A 16,409-nucleotide genomic window follows, 5' to 3' on the forward strand; every position below is an offset into this window, starting at 1 on the left:
ATGACCCAGAAGGCTGTTTTGCTGAGTGGACGACAATGAACTGAATGTTATTTTTTCTTAATTTCAAGAAGTATTGCAGCATGTATATTTTTTGGCCATCTTCTATTTAGAAATAGCTCCTAGCTCTGAAAGAACTCTTCAGTAGCAGAAAATGCATTTAATTCTTTTAGTAGGGTTGCTCTATCATTCACATTATCCACAAGTTCACATGGTTCAAAAGGTTTCCATTCCCCCACCTTATATAATTTTTGAATCCTTGAGCTTACTTTAGCTTTAGATTCACCATATAGCTCCACCATTTCAACTCTCAATATCCTTGCAGAACTCAAGCTGGCCTGCTTTAAATCTGTCAAAGTTTGAGAGTTAGGGGGAGATATATCATGCTTCCAAGCTTTTCTTTCCCCCTTTCCTGCCATTTGGACATTCAAGCTGCTGCTGAAGTTTCTCATGGAGGGGAAGAGCTAATTAATAACTCTTCACCCCTTTCTTAACTGTTGATGGAAAGCTGTATTTCTCCCTTTCAGAGCATGAAAATACCAATAGGAGAATCTTTGTTAATTCTTAATTGAGGACTCGGAGCTCCTCAACTGACCATATTCAAGTTGGAAATGGGACTACATTAACTACATTTATTGGTTTAATACTGAATATGCTAATGATTTTAAATGACATATTGTTTTTTTTAAAAAAGAAAACACCAACCTTAACATCATTTTGGTTTTATTTTAGGAAAGCAAACATTTTTCTAAATCGCTTCACAGAAGTTGTATTTCAATTCTGAACACATCAGAAGTGCATACAAATCTTTTGAGGAGATCTGCTGAAAATATGGATCATAAACCTATCATCTCAATTATCTATGCTTTAAAAAAACAGACTTATCTGGTAAAAACATCTGCACTCTTTCATTTGAATCATGTCCCTTTACGGAAGGAGATTTGGTTGAAGTTTCTTTAGATAGTGCAAAAACTCGAAGCAGACCAAGCTCACTGAACTCAGTGGCACTTGTTTTAATGGAATTGTAGAGTAATAATGGTGCCCATAAGAGAATAGCTTCTACTGTTATACAGTCAGTCAAACGTCTAATGATTTCTGTCACAGTGACTATATTGGCCATTACTTTTACAAAGGTTTGTAAAAGTAGAAATGTAAAAGCTTGACAGTCATCACTGTACTTTATGAAACTTCAATGGTATATACATTTAATGTTGAATTTGAAGTAATCTCAGAAGCAACAGCTAGTAGTTATCACTCTGTATACTAATAATTGGTACAGTGCACACATTCTATAAAACCTGTTAGTTATTAACCAGAATACTTTGTTCCATGAAAAGTCCAAAATATTTCCCAAGATACTTTATATATATTAGAGTGGAAGGATAAAGGAAACGTCTTGGAAATTGCACACGATTTCTTCATAGCTACCAGCTCCTCACATCTAGTAAGTCAATATCCCCAGATATTTCCACAACGTTGATCTTGTTGAGTTGTTTAAACCGATGTTTGTACTCTAAAGTATGCATGCCATTAATAGCAACATTGTATTGATGGGCTTTGCAGAGTATTATCAGCTGAAAAGTTAAAGACAACAGCATCCTTAGTTAAGCAGAATATACATGCAATCTGTGGATACTTCAGAAAAAATTACAATAATCTTAGAACCGGAAGGGACCCCATGGATCATCAAGTCCAGCCCTTGTCAAAGAGGCACGCTGAGGAAATCCTAACCTCTAGCTCCGCAACCTGATAACTAAACCACTGAGCTATCCAGAAGCCGCCCATTTAGTTTTAGGAATCATTTGCAAAGAGTTGAAGGTGCTTCTTGCTCATTAACCAAATTCCAGCTTGGGAAGGATTTATGGGGCCCCATTCTAGTAGCAGGCAGAGACCACAGCAACTTTTTCCAATGTATGCCTTGTGATGCGATTTTGTGCATATCTACTCAGCAAGAAGACCCAGAACAATCTTCCTAACTTGCAGAGTAAAGTCCAGGTCCATGTAACCGCTTTCCTAACAGCACTGCCTATTCCATCCCACGTTTTGATGGCATCCCACCTCCTTTTAAGGCCCAAGCAAGTGTCTACATTAAGAATAGTATGTCAGCCACTTCGCTTAGTGAATTACCTCAAAGTACATTCCTGGACTGAAAGGAAAATGGGTCATGTGCTTTTCTTCTTCTCCCCAACCACTGGACAGATAAGAATTCCTCACAAAGGCTTTCTCTTTCATTCGGGGATTTAGATGCAAGGCAATATCCTTGGAGTCACTGGGCTTAAGGTTAATAGCAAAGCTAGAAACAAAAAAGGAAATAGAAATAGTAGGAAGGCTGCTGTTAAACAGTTCTTTTATTGAGGGGGCAGAGAGAACCTGAAGAAATTGGGGGGAGAGAACTGAGTAGGACTCAATTTTCATAAAATCAGCAAGTACCATTCTTAAGGTTTATCACCATCAGCAATGTAATTTACTCTCATAAACAGCTGTTTCACCACAACACCCTAGATATGGCCTCCTTTGGTGGAAAACAACATTTCAGAGATTCTATGAATATGGATCCTGGCAAACTTCCGTTTCTAAAATACACTTCCTTAAAATCTCTACAGGCAGACATCATTTTGGCCTGCAGATGGCCAGAAAAATTCAAGCAAAAATGTGTTGAGCTGTTTATAAATCATTTTACACAAATTGGATCTTCTTAGTTTTCTCCAGTTCTTTGTAAGTTTCTAATTAAGAACTGCATTTTTAAAGGAAATAAATAGTCTTAAAAGCTACTGAGGATAGTATCAGCTCTGTTTTTGCTTTCTGCACAGAAAAGGCATATGTTTTAGGAGAACTTCTACACAAGAAACTTTTTCCTGCTTTTCAAAGCATGGGCTGCAAGGGTACAAAAGATTTGTTTGAACAACAACTCCCAAAACCTCACAACCAGCCTACCTGGTGGATTTTGGGTCTTGTAGAATAAACAAGTAGATTTTCCAAACTATATTGCATTTTGTTGTGATCTTAGTACATGGACAACCTTGTAGGAAACCACATGTGTGTCACAAATATTTTGGTTAATATCTGTCCTAAATATTTGCTACCATTCATGATCTCTCAGAAGATCATGTACAAATAGCATGACCAAAATATATAAAACGTTTAGAAAACATTTGAAAACTACTCTGATTTCAAGGGGCTACAAGTGTGTCCTTGAAAATCTTTCATAGATGGAGTTCCTCATTCCAAAACTATTTTTCCTTCTCCAACTGTTCCAATCCTCTGAAGCAGCCTGGGGAACAGTGCCCATTATCCTGGTAGAAGGGCACCACTGTATCACCGTAAATCTTTCCTGATCCCATATTAGCCTTTTTTTTCCCCTCTGCAAAAAGCTGAATTGTTTACAAAAACCAGCAATCTTCAGCAGATAGCAACAGCTCCCTTGTTTTGTAAAGGTGTAAGAAGTACAAAGGGTGTGATAAAAATGTGTAAATAGTACAACCAAATGACTGGAATTCATACGCAAGAGTCAAGATTTTCCTCACCAGACCAGTGTACTGTTTTGCTGATGAGCACAGTATAAAGCAGCTCTGTAATAGCACAAGGTGTTATTGAAGTTTCATGATGCAATAATATTATCCTCACATCTACTTGTAAAGATCTCCACCAGGGAGGGTTGAGATCCAGCTCAGCAACTGATGGTAGCATGGGCTGATGTTCTATGTAATCTTGCTAAGGCTTAAGTCCCATTTTACTCAGTAGATCTGTGAGGAAACATTGCTAGGACACACACACACACTGACAGAGCATTCTAATGTACATTATGAACACCTCTTGGTTTTACTAACCTTTGTGCTTTCTCTTTAACTTCACCTTTAATAACAATTGTTCGCCCAGGCTCAAGAGAAGAATGCAGTCGTGCAAAATAAGGAAGCACCTGAAAAATATGACAATTACTGGAATTACTGCTGTAGTCCTAGACAAATCCCACTCAGTTCAGTGAGACATGTCAGAACAAACATGCAAATGATTGCACTGTAAAATTGTAATGTGGGCAGGCTTCAAACATTGGTCCGCTTGTGAACAGATATATATTCCTCAGGCTGAGCTGTTTTCTTATTACATAACACTGCATCGCTAAGGCACGTGTTCATAGAAGCACAGAATAGTGAAGTTGGAAGGGGCCTATACAGCCATCCGGTCCAACCCCCTGCTCGAGGCAGGAATCCTGGGTGGATATCTGCTGGGTGGTTGTCTAAGTTTCTCTTGAATGCGTTCACTATTGGAGCACTCGCCACCTGTTGAGGTATTGTGTTCGTATTGGTCTAACAGGACATTTTTTCTGATATTCAACCAAATCCTGGCTTCCTGTAACTTCAGCCCATTGTTATGTGTCCTGCACTCTGGGATGATCAAGAACAGAACCCGCCACAAACCAATAGTCAATACAGTACCTAACTAGAGCAAACTAGGATTTCCCTGTTCCCCAGTGTAGCGACAGAAAGTTTCTTTGCTGTTGACAAAATTAAGCTTTAAAAAAAGACTTGGCAAACCATAAATCTGCTGTGCTCTTTAAAAACCTGATTTATAATTTTACTATCTCCTGATCTCAATATTTTAAAAGTGGGAGAAGCTTCTGTACTAAAATGGCACATAGAACAGCTTAACGCTATTTCCTTAATTTCTGAATGCTGTGCTTTATATGCATTTATATGTAGGTGGATACTTACAAACTGTGAACTATCAGGCAATTCTTCCTGTTGGTAAGAAAAAGACAGATTTACGTACACATGTAAGGAAAAACAGCCATGAACCTAGCCATAGAATGAGAATACTGTACATACATTTCCTGTGTTTTTCTTTGTTGTCCCTAGCAAGGAAGGCTGAGAACCTTGCAAAGACTGCAAAGAAAGGATAGGTTGAGAGTTCAACACCGTCAGTCATAGAAAAGCCATCTAAATCAACCGTGATCTCTAAATATGAATCTGCTAGCATAAAGCAGGGGTTCAAATCCCTGCTCAGTCTGGAGAGGTGGCAATGGTAAAACCATTCCTTAAAATTCTCCCACACTTGGAAAACCCTATTAGGATCATCATAAATCAGAAGTGACTTGATGGCACATTAACACATCCAGCATTCTGCCAGCAAGCTGGAAGAGGAGTGGTTTTCAACTACTTTGGGACATGAGCAAGGTAATAATATTACAGAAAGGTTGTGAATCAGCCTGCTTTTGAGATGAAGAACTGTGATGCCTATTGTCAAAAGCCTATCTACCATTTCATTTGTCTGCTAAATTAGGTTGAAAATCAACATGCAAAATATGATTTCATGAGCAATACAAAAACATCCTGCTGATAAATATTCTACCCATTTGCAGAGATTGTAAAATAGGGCAGGGAACCATGAGTTCTCCAAATTTAACTTAAACCTGGTTTTTTGGGGGGTATACAAGGAATGGTACCATTATTAACCACATCCACCTCTTAAGATACCTTTTTCTTTAAAAAAGAAAATCAACTTGGAAGTCCCATAAAATTAGAAGGACTGAAGTTGCCAGAGCCACGGCCTATAGAAACACTGTCCCTCTACTACAGGCACTCTCTACCTTCGTCACTGGCTAGTACTACAGCCACCAACTTCTCTCATCTTCTGTCTGAGGAACAAAGTGGATAGGGTCTCTTCCACAACTTCTGGCTGCGAGCGAAGTGGACCAACTCCGCTCTGTTCTTAGTTATGAAGTAGTCCTTTATGTTTCATTTCAGCACAACATTAGAGGCAAATGCTTGCATTGTCTATTTAGAGGAACCCCCCCAAAAGCTGTGATGTCGTGTAACAACTTACCTTATTTGAAACAAAGCCAATCATACTGATTTCCACATTCCCATATATCCCAAGGGTGTCTACTTTTTCCAGTTTAATTCTATGTTTGTAAAGCAACAAATGCTTTCCATTTACAGATACCTAGGGGAAAAGAACATTAACAAAAACCTCCACACACTAATTAAAATTTGTTCATACATCTTTATATTTTTCCTGCATCAATACAAACACATCTCATTCTATGTTCCTCTCATGTCACAGACTTCAAACTCAGATTTCAGCAACTTCTCCTGGTCTACATTTCTCAGAGCATCTAGCTATGAATAACATGTAGAGACAGACAAAATTTCATTAAGTTATTCTGCTCAGTAGTTCAGAAACACTCAGTCTGGTGGGTACTTTCTATATATATTACTGGCTATTAGCAGAGACTACCAAGGTCAGTCTTATGGACATAGTCAAGACTGTACTCCATGTGTGAACCTGGTTTTCTCTGAACTACAATGATGACTACAAGCACACTACTACCACATATTTTAGTCAGTGTCACACCTATTCCAATGCAAGGTTACTAGCAATGAATGCGAAAAACACTGACCCAGAAACAAGAAATTAGATCAGAAGACATGCAAGCCAGGCAACATGTCAGTCTTACCGATTTAAGTTTGAGCTGCAAACTCCCTTCTGCAGAAGCCAGGAAGACTGTTTAAATTGCCCACTGCTTTCTGAGGTTAATTGGTTCCTAACTCAACATGTTAGTTTTAACAAACACTTAATTGGCATGAAGCCTGGCTCAGGGACTGTAAGTTTGTTATGAATGTGCCCTGATGTTAAAATCTTCTTGAGGGGTCAGGGGGTTTTCTCTTCTGCTACTCCTACATTATGGAATGCGTTCCTCTTAAAGTTATCAGCAGGAAGGGCAGGAAGACTTATCTTTTCACATCAGCTTTTAAAAATCTTCTCTTTCTCCCCCCCCACCCCCAATTCTTATTCTTTTAATACCTTTATCTTTCACTTTCTTTTTAGGGACATTGCTAGCTATCCTGAGCGCTATTTCTTCTGTGGAACAATGTGATAAAATATCATTAAGAAAATAAATAATTTTGCCCCAATTGCATCCACCACGCCTGTTGACTCATCAGGTTAAACGAGCCATCAATACTGACCACCTCACCTGGAATTTATCATGTAGAACCATAAAAACAATTTCAAATGGCTTTCCTTTTTCAAACGGCATCTCGTAAGTGATCTCTTCATAGCCCCATTTTTCATTTTGCAGAGTATTGCAAACAATGCAACCAGACCTTTTGAAACGAGGGTTGAAATGAAAGGCCACGTCAGCACGAGGTTTGGTGCTACTGCCAGACTGGAAATCTACCTGGAACCTAGGAATAAGTTGGACACATTGATCAGTGCCGCCCATCCAGAGGTAATATAAAGCAACCCTCTCAGAAAGGAAAGGAAAACAGTTCAATGAACACCTGCAAGAAAGGGAAAACTTATTCTATCTTCTACATCTGTTATAAGCACATCAAACCCTGACCATGACTAGCAGGGGCCTCCAACCTCTTCTCTGGCTCCTGGACAACATAATATGCTCACATATCACAGATAACTGGACTATTGCTTGTTAAGTGGGCCCCCCAATTGAAGATTAAAATTTTCACTCATTGCAACAGGATCATGAGCCTCAACTAGAGATGTAAGATTTCTGAACATTTCCATTTATCTGTTTTTTTTTTTTCAGAAAAAATGGACATTTTCAGAAATTTTACACCTCTAGCCTCATCTCCACTGTGTTCAGCTCCTGACACAGATGATGACCACTGCCTGTTGGATGAAACTGAAGGCTCCATCACTGCCTGTATAATAGCCATGGAAGATGCTTAGTGAACCCTCATTTTGACAAGAAGAGCTCATGTGCTCAAGCCTATGGCAATTTGATAAAGACAAATTCAAAATTCTAACCAGTTAGTTCTGGCAACTATTTTATAAATACCTTAAAGTGTATAAACCTGGTATTTTGCATCTTGATTCATTTTATCATTACCTGCACACTCTACTTCAATTTTTAAAAAGAAATCAATATGAAATTATGTCCTGCAAAATAAAACCTTGGCCTAATACTGGCATAAAACCATAGCATAACACGGGTTTCAGTATTCGACTTCTGAACCATCACCACCCAAGCCCTGTGAGAGCTTCCCAAAAACTAACTCCAGAGGGCTTGGTGGCTCTCTGGAACAGGTTTTTGGGATACTTAAAAGGACTGCAGCGGGAAGAGGAATCGTATCCTCACACACTTCTGCTGGATTCCACTTTTGCACAAGCAGAATTTACAGCACTGGAAACAATGCAATGGTTGAAGTGGATTTCAGTAGTAAGTCACAACTAGAGTAGGCACACTGAATCAGTGGGGATGGTGAGTCAACTCCTCTGTTATTTCTCAATGGGGGGATTTTTGCCAATGATTTCCCCCAAGTTGCATATATTTTTGAAATTAAGTCTGAGAACTAATTTCCTAGTACCTACATTATAGAGCCTGTCTTTTGATCAAAATTGATAGTCAGTGGAGGAGGAAGTCTTCGAGCAAATGATAATGCGCATTATTACTTCACAAAAGAAATATATTACTACAGAAGTATGTACTTCTGTTCTTTCTTAACAAACTTGCACATAATACTATCTACAAAACTGCTCTTTACGAACACGTAATTTCAACCCTTACCTCTCTGAGTCTTCTGGAACTAAGCCACGCATTACGACAAGTTCTCCAGGTACAAGACCACCAGTCAGAGTCTCAACATAAGGAACCATCTGTAACAAAGAGGGAAAGTATGAGTAATGATGTCTCGGGCTTGAAGGAAAAACAGATTTTGTTTGTAGTTTATTTGTAGTCCTCACTTTTCATTTATTTCATTAACTGCCAGGCACTGAAAGGGACTCAATGCCTCTCCCACCAACAGCAGAAAGTACCACTTGAATTTACCTCATGCTAAGAAACTCTTAGTAAAGAATGCATGGGAAATAGAAAGGCAGTGTACACAGATTAAGGAAGAAGCAGGAAACGGAAATGGGGGGAGGGAGAGCTGGATTTTGTCCAGGTCAGACAATGTTGGGGAATGTGACTAACATCCTCTAATGTCCACAGCTTCCCAACTAAAGTGTCAACATTTCTGTGTGGGAACACAACTTCTCCCTGCTAGGACAGAACCAATGGAGTAAAGCTCATCTAGATGCCATGTCTGGGACATGCCAGCTAAAAGGATCATGGCACTGCACCAAGAACAGAACAGGAAGCCTGGCTAGATATATTGGAGGCTCTGCAGCAATGGATTGGGTTCTGCAGATCCCCACAGAACAGATCTCAACCCTTTGTGGGCCACATCAGGCCCTCAGGCTGAAGGTTCCCCTCCCTGATGGAAATCTTTACAAGCCGATGTGAGGAAAATATTATTACATCATGGAACTTCAACACCACCTTGTGCTATCACAGACCTGTTTTATACTGTGATGATCAGTACACTGGTCTGGTGAGGAAAATCTCGACTTCTGCATATGGATTCCAATCATTTGGTTGTACTATTTACACATTTTTATCACACTCTTTGTACTTCTTACACCTTTACAAAACAAGGGAGCTTGACAGAGCATGACTGGGTCAATGTCGCACAGTAAACTGAACGAAGGTTTTATTCCAGGTCTCCTCCCTAATTTGAACCTACAACCTTTAAATTACAGTTGTGTTCAAAATTATTCAGCCCCCACTGAAATTGAATGTTTTGGCCATTTTGACATTGATTTTGATCATTCAGTCATCTTGCTTACATTTACATGAAAGAGGCACTTGTAGGTCAGAGAAATATAACCTTAAGTTTATAATGAAATAACTACAAATGTCTTTTCTGTGCTCACATCATTATTAGTTTTTATTCAACCCCCAAGTGACACTCAATCTTAGTACTTAGTACAACATCCTTTTACAGTTATAACAGCTTTTAAACGTGAAGCATAGCTTGACACAAGTGTCTTGCAGCGATCTACGGGTATCTTCGCCCATTCTTCATGGGCAAAAGCCTTCAGTTCAGTCAAATTCTTAGGCTTGCGCACTGCAACTGCTTTCTTTAAGTCCCACCAGAGGTTCTCAATCGGATTTAAGTCTGGTGACTGCGATGGCCACTCCAAAATGTTCCAGCCTTTCCTCTGCAACCATGCTCTAGTGGACTTGGAGGTATGCTTGGGATCATTGTCCTGTTGAAAGGTCCAACGTCTCCCAAGCCTCAGGTGTGTGACGGACTGCATCACATTTTCATCCAATATCTCCTGGTACTGAAGAGAATTCATGGTACCTTGTACACGCTGAAGCTTCCCTGTACCTGCAGAAGCAAAACAGCCCCAAAGCATTATTGACCCTCCGCCATGCTTCACAGTAGGCAAGGTGTTCTTTTCGTCATATGCCTTGTTCTTCCTCCTCCAAATATAGCGTTGATCCATGGGCCCAAACAGTTCTAATTTTGTTTCATCAGTCCACAGAACACTATCCCACAACTTTTGTGGTTTGCCCACATGACTTTTGGCATACTGCACTCTTCTTATTCTTGGGAGACAGCAAGGGGGCACGGAGACCTTCATTATGCAGTGTGCGCCTTATTGTCTGAGCTGAAACTTCTATACCCACATCTGACAAATCTTTTTTCAGTTCCTCAGCAGTCACACGGGGACTTTTCACCACTCTACGCTTCAGGTAGCACACAGCAGTCAAAGTCAGCATCTTCTTTCTTCCACGACCAGGTAGCATTTCAACAGTGCCCTTTGCCTTGAATTTGCGAATGATGCTTCCTATGGTGTCTCTTGATATGTTTAACTTCTTTGCAATCTTCTTATAGCCATTGCCCTTCCTGTGAAGACAAATCACCTCTTCTCTTGTCTTCCTGGACCATTCTCTTGACTTCACCATGTTTGTAACCACACCAGTAAATGTCTAGAAGGAGCTGAGTATCACAGTCCTTTTAAAGCTGCCTAATTGGTGCTTATTATGCTTGATTGGTGCTCGGTGACATCCACAGGTGTTTTCAATACCTGTTCGAAAACACCTGAATGAACCTCTCTTCTTCAGAGTGGTAGTCTTTAAGGGGTTGAATAATTGTGGCAATGAAGAAACCACAAAAGAAACATTTACTACTGTATTACATAAACAATTGATGTTATTTTAGTTGCATTTGGTTCTTTAAAACGTCCTTGTAGGATTTCATTCTGAATACAATTCCAAATGTACACTATAGTCCCTAAACCCCTTTACAGCATTGGGGGCTGAATAATTTTGAACACAACTGTACATTAACTGTTGATACCACAACTTCAACACATAAGAGAATACCAAAGCTGTGCCATGCTGTCCCAGGCATTTTCCACTGCATTTCTTTTGACAGAATCTGCAAGTCTGGCTGCACAAGATTGAAATTATCAATCCTGTAATGTCTTGAACAGTAATCATTCAGAGCTGATGCCCTGAGAAAGAAATCCTGCTTCATGATGCTGCCGCAAACCGCTGAATATAAAAGGTTGTGATTCCAGAGCAAGAACTGGCAGATGTCAGTGGTAACAAGACTATAGAGAGGCTCTGACAAGCACTTGATTTTAAAGTGCTTGATTTTCAACACACAGCTACTGATTTGCGTGAGATGGGCTTACATGGAACATGTTGCTGATACAGGAATTGCTTAATGATGGTTGCACTACCCTTGTACAACAGCTGGGCCATGAGAAATTGTAACCTACCGGCCCCAGCAGACATGCTGCACCACCTGCCTGAAAAAAGCTCTTCCCCAGAAGAGTAGGGAAAAGGATGAACTGCTCCTGGAAGTTTCTATGAGCAGAGACCGACCTTTCAAATGGGGAGCAGGGCCTTTTCAACTAACAACAGTATTTCACACCCCAAAAGCCCTCTTCCTGAAAACTGGAAATAAGCCCAGCCACTTCTGGGTTTTGTTGCCTTTTTTTTTTCATCCAAAAGCCTCTTCCCTGGAGAATCCCGGGGCACAATACTGGATTCTGGTACTGTCAAAGTTGCCCACTCAAGCTGTACGACATGGATTTGGAGCTCAGAGCAAATTTAATTTTAAGAAATGCAGAAATCTGACTAGGACTCGTTAGCACACCTGTGTCCTTTTTCCCCAGAGGAGAGACAGGCACGTGGTTTGTTATAGCTGTGGAAGGCTGCCGTAGCAGCTCCTGCTGCTTAAATATGTATAGGATTGTACTGTCATCATCTCCCACCAAGAGTCCTTCCCACCCCCCTCCCCTTTCTCAGTCCACAATCCCAAAGGCTACTTTAGGTTGCATTTCTACTGGTCTTCCTCATCACCCACTTTGAGTTCTTCCTCTCTAAACCTCACATGCCCACAGCCTTTCTAAGATGAAAAACCAAAAGCTATTGATATCAATAAGAAAAGAAGGAGATAATTACCGGTCTCTGGACTGTCTTCTGAAAATTGTCCAAGGATATCATTTTCTGTCCTCTTGTATTCAGAAGTCTTTAGCCTCCAAATGATGAGGTATGTGCCTCGAGAAGAAGACCACAAACAGCACCGGTGTCAAGCTGTGAGTGAACACAACAATGTTTAAACGGGTGTTTGGTAAAAAGGTTTGGGTACGGTGCTCAATCATTAGGGTGCCATGGTGGGGAAAGCCCTTGCCATCTTCAAAGATGCAAGCACCCAATATGGGGTCTCATTGTACAGTATGGGAGTAGGCACTTCCCAAAATACCCTAAATGAACTGTAACCAGGGCTTTTTTTTCAGTTGACAGTCCCAAAATGGCCAAGGCTATGGCTAGACACTGACAGAAACCTTCCCACCTTAAATGTATACCCTTGAAATCAATATGGCATGCATTCAAAAATGAACATGATCCTGAATAACTGCCAAGGAAGGATAAAACACAGAAAGAAGAAATAGTGCAAAAGAGATAGCAATAGAGACAAGGTGGTGCAGAGCTTGGAAAAGTTATATTTGGTATGAAGAGTCCCAGAATCTCAGAGTCCCTGGTTGTGCTTGCTGTGGGATTTTGGGAGTACTGCTAAATATATATATATATATATCACTCTTTCCAGGTCTGAGTTTATAGCGCATTATATTGTCAGGTTAAGTAACCTTGCCAGGCTACTTACCCTTGCAACAATTTCACTGCTTAAAACTTGCTTTCCTTTCAGTTCTACAAATTAGCAAGAACTCTTCGAAACAAGAACCTTATGCTTTTAAAGAAAGGGCTTTTCCCAGTTTCTTGCTGAATTTTAGTTACACTGGTGGGTGAGGAGGCTTAAAATTGATTCCGAGGGCCACATGCTGCCTTTGCATTGCTAATTCTGGTTACATATGGTAAAAGTTCCGTTGAGAAATGTAAAGGGAAGGGGGCACAATAGCATATAAGAGAGAGATTTGATTGTTAGAAAAAACCATTCTGCTCACTTCCCCTTTCTCAGCTGTAACAGCCCAGTTAATAAATACTCTCCCCATACAAGTCTGGCTGACACCAACACTTTGGTGCCAAGTTAAAACATGGTTTTCCACCAAAGGCTCTGGGGATTAAAGCAATAGGCTGTGGAGGCTTTATTATTGTTCTTGGGTTTTTAATGATGGCATACAGTTTACGTGTTTTGATTTTTGTTAAACTGAATTGCTTTAATATTGCTTCTATTCCTATATTCTGCCCAAAGATTGCAAAATAGAGGGTGGAATAGAAATGTTCTAAATAAATAAATTAACAAAATTACTACAGCCTCTCACAGTCCTCTGTAGGAATTCTGAGGATGGGAGAAGTTGAAGATTGGTATGTGACTATAATTTGTGTGCACAGCACATACCACTAAGGCACATTTGGTTTCATTTTCTCTTTAGGCTTGTCTGTTGCTCACAACAGAGGAATTATATTCAAGCTTCATACAAGAGGCTTGAATTATAAATTCCAATAAAACTCAGAGAGAGAAAATGAAAATGAATACCCTAGGAAAAAGATTTTTTTAAAAAAATCCCAAGTTCTGCAGGTTTAGGAGAGTCATACTAGCTAACATCTGGCATCACCACTCTTATCGTGTATGCCCCTATTGTACACTGTTGTCCTGTATCTTGGAAACAATAATGAGCACCCATAAAACTACCAATTGGCAGAAAATATGCTTGACTGGCCTTTGCAGTTCCAAATGAGCCTAAGCTCCTCACTTTGTTCATTATCAGCCATTTTTATACAAGCTGTAATAATCTGCATACCATATATTTCGAACTTCCCAATATACATTATTGGAAAACTTTAAGAAAAGGTCTATCATATCTGGAAAATCCGATGACTCAACATAAACCAGACTCGGGTATAAAATCTCTACTAAGATTTTATACCAGACCTGTAAAATACTGGTACATGAGATCTAACCTTCTGCTTTGTGGATGCATACGTGGTTTCCAGTGGCTAGCTGTGGTGTCCAGACATTGCCTTTCCACCCACAACTAAAACATTTCAGCTCTTTCCTGGGTTCTTTTTGGTACTATAATGGGCCCCAGGCTATGGTTAGTATGAGACATAAACTCACCTACCTCTATGTTCTGCTGGTGAGACAATATACAACAGGTTCAGGTATGTTCAGTACCAAGATCCACACTAAGAAAGAAAAGGATAACTGTCTATGAGCTTCAAGAGGAAAGGGAAACAAATCCTACAGGTGCTGTTGAAGATATATACACTTACATCAACACCCCACTACCCCTGAATAAGCTGTACTGCTATAGTCCACGGCACAGTCATTTCCCTATAAAAGTTCCCAATACCTCTGGAGGATTGACATACTTTAAGGCTGTCATCCAGTACGCCCAACTCTCCCTGCCCCTCTACATACAGCAAAAAGTTAATTTACAACACTAGTTTTGTTCACATTAGAAGATTCCAAACAAACAAGCTCCCAATGCCAACAACCTAATGACATTGTGCAGCAATTCCATCTTTTCTTTGAACTGTTTTATTTTTTCTCTTCACGGACAAGAGGCAAGAATTTGTAGAAGGCATCCGATGGCTACAAAACAACTTCCGTATGAAGCTCGCCGACAATTCTGTGAACCAGGCAGTGCAATGGCACAATTAAAGGAGCTGCTCTTTCATGCACAGTATTATTAGAAGGGCTGTTTACAGAACTAACCCACCCCACTGCCCAAGCGGTTTTAAAATTATACATTTTCTCGGATACGGAGTGTGTCGAACAAATTCAACGCTCCTTTTGCTTCTTGTCTCAAGGGCTCTACAGGCATTTCTGAAATCTGAACCACTGAAAGCTGGGAGTCCTCTGATTACGGGCTGGGGAGAACGGCCTGCTTGTCCGCCCCACTTCCTCCGGGCAGCCCTTCCGCGAGTCCACTGCACTGAGACCGACGTGTGAACTGTTCCCACTCCCAGCTGAATGTATTCTCCGTATTAGATTGAGGGTCGCGTTATACGGAGTGTTCCTGGTTCCCTTCCACAGACAGACGGTGAGGTTTTCTTATAAATTTTTTTTAAATGTTTTCAGTTCTACGTGCCTTAAGGCAGGTTTCCTCTCTTGGGGGGGGGTTTGAGATTGTGGGGTCGCTTTCGGGTCTGGGTGTCAATTGTCTCGTTTTGTATATGATCGCCCGGAGGAGTGGATTCTCACGAAGTGGGGCGGGATCAAAAAAAAGCATGATTACATGAATGCGAGGAGGGGCGTCGTGCGCGCTCCGCTTACCTTTTCGGCCGACAGACCCTCTAGGTGCCGCCTCTGCCTCGGCTGGGCCAGAGGAGGTACTTTTGACTTGCGAGCGTTTAAAATGGTTCCTCGGGATTCCTTCTCTTTCCTAGTTCATAGCCTCGGCATAATGACATCATTCCCTACAGACAGGCTCCTCCTGCCCTTAAAGCAACAGTGTCTCGTTAGTCTTTTTTGACCGGCTGCTCTCTTTGTTTGCCAACAGCTTCTCCCGCCTTGCAGTCCCCGGGGGGGTGGGGAGGAGGAAAGGGGCGGAGGGGGTCCGTCTTCACACCCCGGAGCCCCCGAGTTTGTAGCTAATCGTGCCTCCTTCTGGTTACTACCCATTTTTTCTCTTTTTACTTTTCAAACTCTACTGTGTAAAATTAAATAGAACTACCAAAGAAAAATATTAAAAAAAAAAAAAAAAAAAAGAGGAACGCTTCATGACTCTTCGTGCCGTCCTTCTGCAGGAGCCATGCTAATTAATCTCTGTGGCGCTCCAATTTCCTTACATGAGCTGCTGACTGTGCATTCAGGCGCAGTTTTGACTCCAGGGACACGCCCAAGCTGTGAACCTGGAGAGTGGAGCTTGCAAGGAGGCATTTACCACTCCTAGCAACTACTCAGGTAGTCACCCCTTGGCTGCTTCCATAAGCGTCTCACGTATGAAATCACTCTGGCTCTACATTTTTAAACACCGCGGATTAACTTTTTTGCAGTGCTACAATTCACCAGCAGATGGAATGAGTTGCCTTTATTTTGAGATTCGCAGCCCTTTTACAGGGTTACTTTGATATACAGTACATTTATTTATTTATTTATTCCCCGCCCATCTGGTCTTCCGACCACTCTCACTAAATTCAATGG

The 16,409-nt window shown here is 40.7% G+C and overlaps 1 protein-coding gene and 1 non-coding gene across 4 annotated transcripts; both read right to left on the minus strand.

The window, feature by feature from the left end:
• Positions 1-703: 703 nt before the first annotated feature.
• On the minus strand, positions 704-16,089 carry LGALS8 (galectin 8). 3 transcript variants are annotated; one of them, XM_078383128.1, is made up of 11 exons: positions 15,540-16,089; positions 14,383-14,446; positions 12,263-12,394; positions 8,525-8,613; positions 6,971-7,181; positions 5,818-5,937; positions 4,821-4,877; positions 4,707-4,733; positions 3,825-3,913; positions 2,125-2,290; positions 704-1,571 (listed from the first exon to the last, which is right to left on the minus strand). In XM_078383128.1, the coding sequence occupies exons 3-11, from the start codon at positions 12,302-12,304 to the stop codon at positions 1,422-1,424; spliced, it is 951 nt and encodes a 316-aa protein (XP_078239254.1). In that variant the 5' UTR covers positions 12,305-12,394; positions 14,383-14,446; positions 15,540-16,089; the 3' UTR covers positions 704-1,421. The 3 variants fall into 3 exon arrangements, with proteins under 3 accessions (XP_078239254.1, XP_078239256.1, XP_078239255.1); XM_078383130.1 differs by lacking the exon at positions 4,821-4,877; XM_078383129.1 differs by lacking the exons at positions 14,383-14,446; positions 15,540-16,089 and having other exon boundaries at positions 12,263-12,413.
• LOC140703614 (U6 spliceosomal RNA) lies at positions 15,968-16,076 on the minus strand. Its single transcript, XR_012082918.1, has one exon. It is a non-coding gene; the product is annotated as a U6 spliceosomal RNA (small nuclear RNA).
• Positions 16,090-16,409: the final 320 nt, after the last annotated feature.

The sequence above is a fragment of the Pogona vitticeps genome, chromosome 1 (genome assembly GCF_051106095.1).
Source record: "Pogona vitticeps strain Pit_001003342236 chromosome 1, PviZW2.1, whole genome shotgun sequence".
Lineage (NCBI taxonomy): Eukaryota > Metazoa > Chordata > Lepidosauria > Squamata > Agamidae > Pogona > Pogona vitticeps.